The 2812-nt window shown below is 40.4% G+C and overlaps 1 protein-coding gene across 1 annotated transcript; it reads right to left on the bottom strand.

The window, feature by feature from the left end:
* Positions 1-434: 434 nt before the first annotated feature.
* On the bottom strand, positions 435-1004 carry LOC109412709 (vitelline membrane protein 15a-2). The gene has a single exon (XM_019686325.3). It carries the CDS (start codon positions 936-938, stop codon positions 645-647), a length of 294 nt encoding a protein of 97 aa, XP_019541870.1. The 5' UTR covers positions 939-1004; the 3' UTR covers positions 435-644.
* Between the last annotated feature and the right edge of the window lie 1808 nt (positions 1005-2812).

Below are 2812 nucleotides of genomic sequence, written 5' to 3'. Positions count from 1 at the left end.
AACACTTTAACTAATTCTTGATGCATAAATTGTTCATTTTTGGTTTCATACTTACCACCAAAGTACAATGCAAGAGATCTAAAAAGTTTCAAATTACAGTAGAGTTTGAGAAAAGTATGTCATTAAAATCTTAAGCTTTTGATAGCAGTTTCAAGATACTGATACCAATTATTACTATACATGTTTGTTAAAAAATATTATATAAATTTATCAAAATTCAGAAATGGTCATTTTGTCTACATGGCCAAGTACATCTATGAAATACTTACCAATTGCAAGCTGAAACTGATCAGATTTGTCATTATTTTTGTTAACTAATACCATTAAAAGTGTGGAAACTCGACCATTTGCAACAACCAAGGTGGAATCAATCAGCGGACCATCTTAACCATAGTGTGATATCTGTACCATAAACCGAAAAACCCAAGCAAGTACGTTTTTTGTATAAAAAAAACTAACAATTTATTCTCCTTCACACTCACAACATTCAATCAAAAAGTCTCAAAAATTATAAAAATAAAAACAATTTGTTCAATACTATTCCGCATCAACCGTGTCAGCTCGTTGTTCCTTGCCGTGGTCCAGAATCCGTACCCGTGTCGGTCATCGTCGTTCCCACCGTGCTTCCGTCCAGCTCGGTGTTCCTAGTAGTGTGGGGCTGGGGCGTGGTGGCCATGTTCGTGCACTGGGACACATGGGACGTGGGCAACGCTTGGGGCGCATCCGACCAGCAGGTTAGCGCCGCACTTGGCTGCCGGGGCCTTGACGGGGTAGGTGTGGACGACCGGGGCGTGGTGTGGAGCTGGAGCGTGGTGGGCCGGGGCGTGGTACGCTGGTGGGGGTGGGGCGTGGTATGGCTTCGGTGGTGGTGGGGCTGGGTAGTCAGCCAGGGCTCCGACGACGGCGGTGAAGAGGACGAATGCGGCGATGACCTTCATTTTGGTGATTTGTTGATTGGTTGTTACTGGAACCACTTGGAACACTGTGACTGTGCTGGTTGATGCTTGTACCGCGACTGATGATGGGTGGTATCCACGGTGGGTATTTTATATCCGATGGCGCATGCGGGAAAATGCTTGTTGGGCGCCTTTGGCTGACCCACACCGAGGGCTCTGAGGCGTTGCGCCGTGGTGCAAAAAAATCTATCCACCCCATGGAAGCATTCGAGGTGGCTACTGTGCTGAGAAAGCGTAATGGATTTGAACTTTACTCGCTTGCTCGTTAAGTATTAACTTTGGAAACGTTTTTCTGCTGGGTGGAATCTAGTGAAATATAGCAATTCACTTGTTGGTGAATGCATCATTTAAGAAATTTATGGTTGTATGCTTTACCTGAATTCAATGTTTAAAATCTACTATCTATGAACATAATGCTTCTACTGATACCTACTATAGTTTTGTTAGAAGCGAATGAGTAGAACTGGCTTAGAATGACACTCCTCAATCATCTGTAAATGTTTTTGATGTAATAATTGAAATTATAAAAAATGAACAGAAAAATAAAAATTTGAATAGAAGATAAGGGAGGATTTACTAAAAGTTGCGTAATCGTCATGCAATCAATTTGAAATAATTCAATTTTTACCAGAGATTATCCAAAAATTATTCCAGGAATTCCTTATACATTGTACAAAACATTCTTTTGGGAGTCCATCCAAAGATTCTTACAATAATTCGTCCAGAATTTATTGCAGACAGGGATTCTTTCATATTTTTTAGGTATTCTTACAGAAATTCTTTCAGAAACTCTTCCAGAAATTTGTCAGGAACATGGACTATTTTAAAAATTCCTCTTGGAATTCTTTAAGGAACACCTCCAAGAATTGATCAAGTGCTTCCTCCAGCGACTGTTAAGGAACTCCCTTTAGGAACGCTTCCTTGAATTGCTTTCAGGATTGCACCAGAGGAACTTCTGCAGGCATTTTTTCAGGAACTGCTACAAGGATTCCTCAAGGAGTTCCTCCACGAACTCTTTTTAGGATTCCTTCAGGATTTCTCCAAATACTCCATTTGCGATTTCTTCAGAAATTCTAGCTGGGATTCCTCCTGGGAACTGCAGCAGGGAATCCTCAAAAATTCTTCCAGAGATGCTTACAGAAATTCCTCCAAGAATTCTTCTAGAAATTTCTCCAGGAGCTTCTCTGGAGATTCCTTCGGGAATTCCTTCATACATTCCTCTGGGATATCCTCCAGGTATTCCTCCAAGAAATCCTGCAGAGCTTTTATCTGTGATTCTTGTTGAAACCATTTATTTTAAACATTCCTCCAAAGATTCCCCCAGAAACTCATCGTAGGATTTTTTCACAAATTCCTCCTTGTCTTCTTTATGGAACACCTCCAGGAATTTATTGAATACATCCTCCAGGGACTGTTTAGGGTTCCCCTTGAAAATTCCACTTGAAATTGCTTCCAGTATTCCTTTTGGAGTTTCTTCAGGAATTCCACTAGGGATTTTCTCAGGAACTGCTACAATGATTCTCCACGAATTCTTCTAATGATTCCTTGATAATTTTTCCAAGAATTCCATCTTCAGGAATTATTCCTGGTATTCCCCCACTCCAGAAATTTCTTCAGAAATTCCTCCAAGATTTTTTCGAGGAATTCCTCTGGGAATTACTGCAGGGATTTCTCTAAAAACTCCTCCACGAATTTTCCCAAAGATTCCTCCAGAAACTATGCTAGAAATTCCTCTGGAATTGCTTCAAGGGATTCCTCCAAGAACACCACCAGGTATTTCCCTAGAAATCAATTCAGGAATTGGGGTTTTAAATTTAAAAAAATGTACTGATATTTTGATTTTATACGAAAGAGTA

Source organism: Aedes albopictus, chromosome 2, assembly GCF_035046485.1.
Source record: "Aedes albopictus strain Foshan chromosome 2, AalbF5, whole genome shotgun sequence".
Taxonomy (NCBI): Eukaryota; Metazoa; Arthropoda; class Insecta; order Diptera; family Culicidae; genus Aedes; species Aedes albopictus.
This window is presented reverse-complemented; position numbering and strand designations above follow the sequence as displayed.

Excerpts from the sequence above, each read along its gene's own strand:
- LOC109412709 (XM_019686325.3), bottom strand. The coding sequence starts at position 938 with ATGAAGGTCATCGCCGCATTCGTCCTCTTCACCGCCGTCGTCGGAGCC.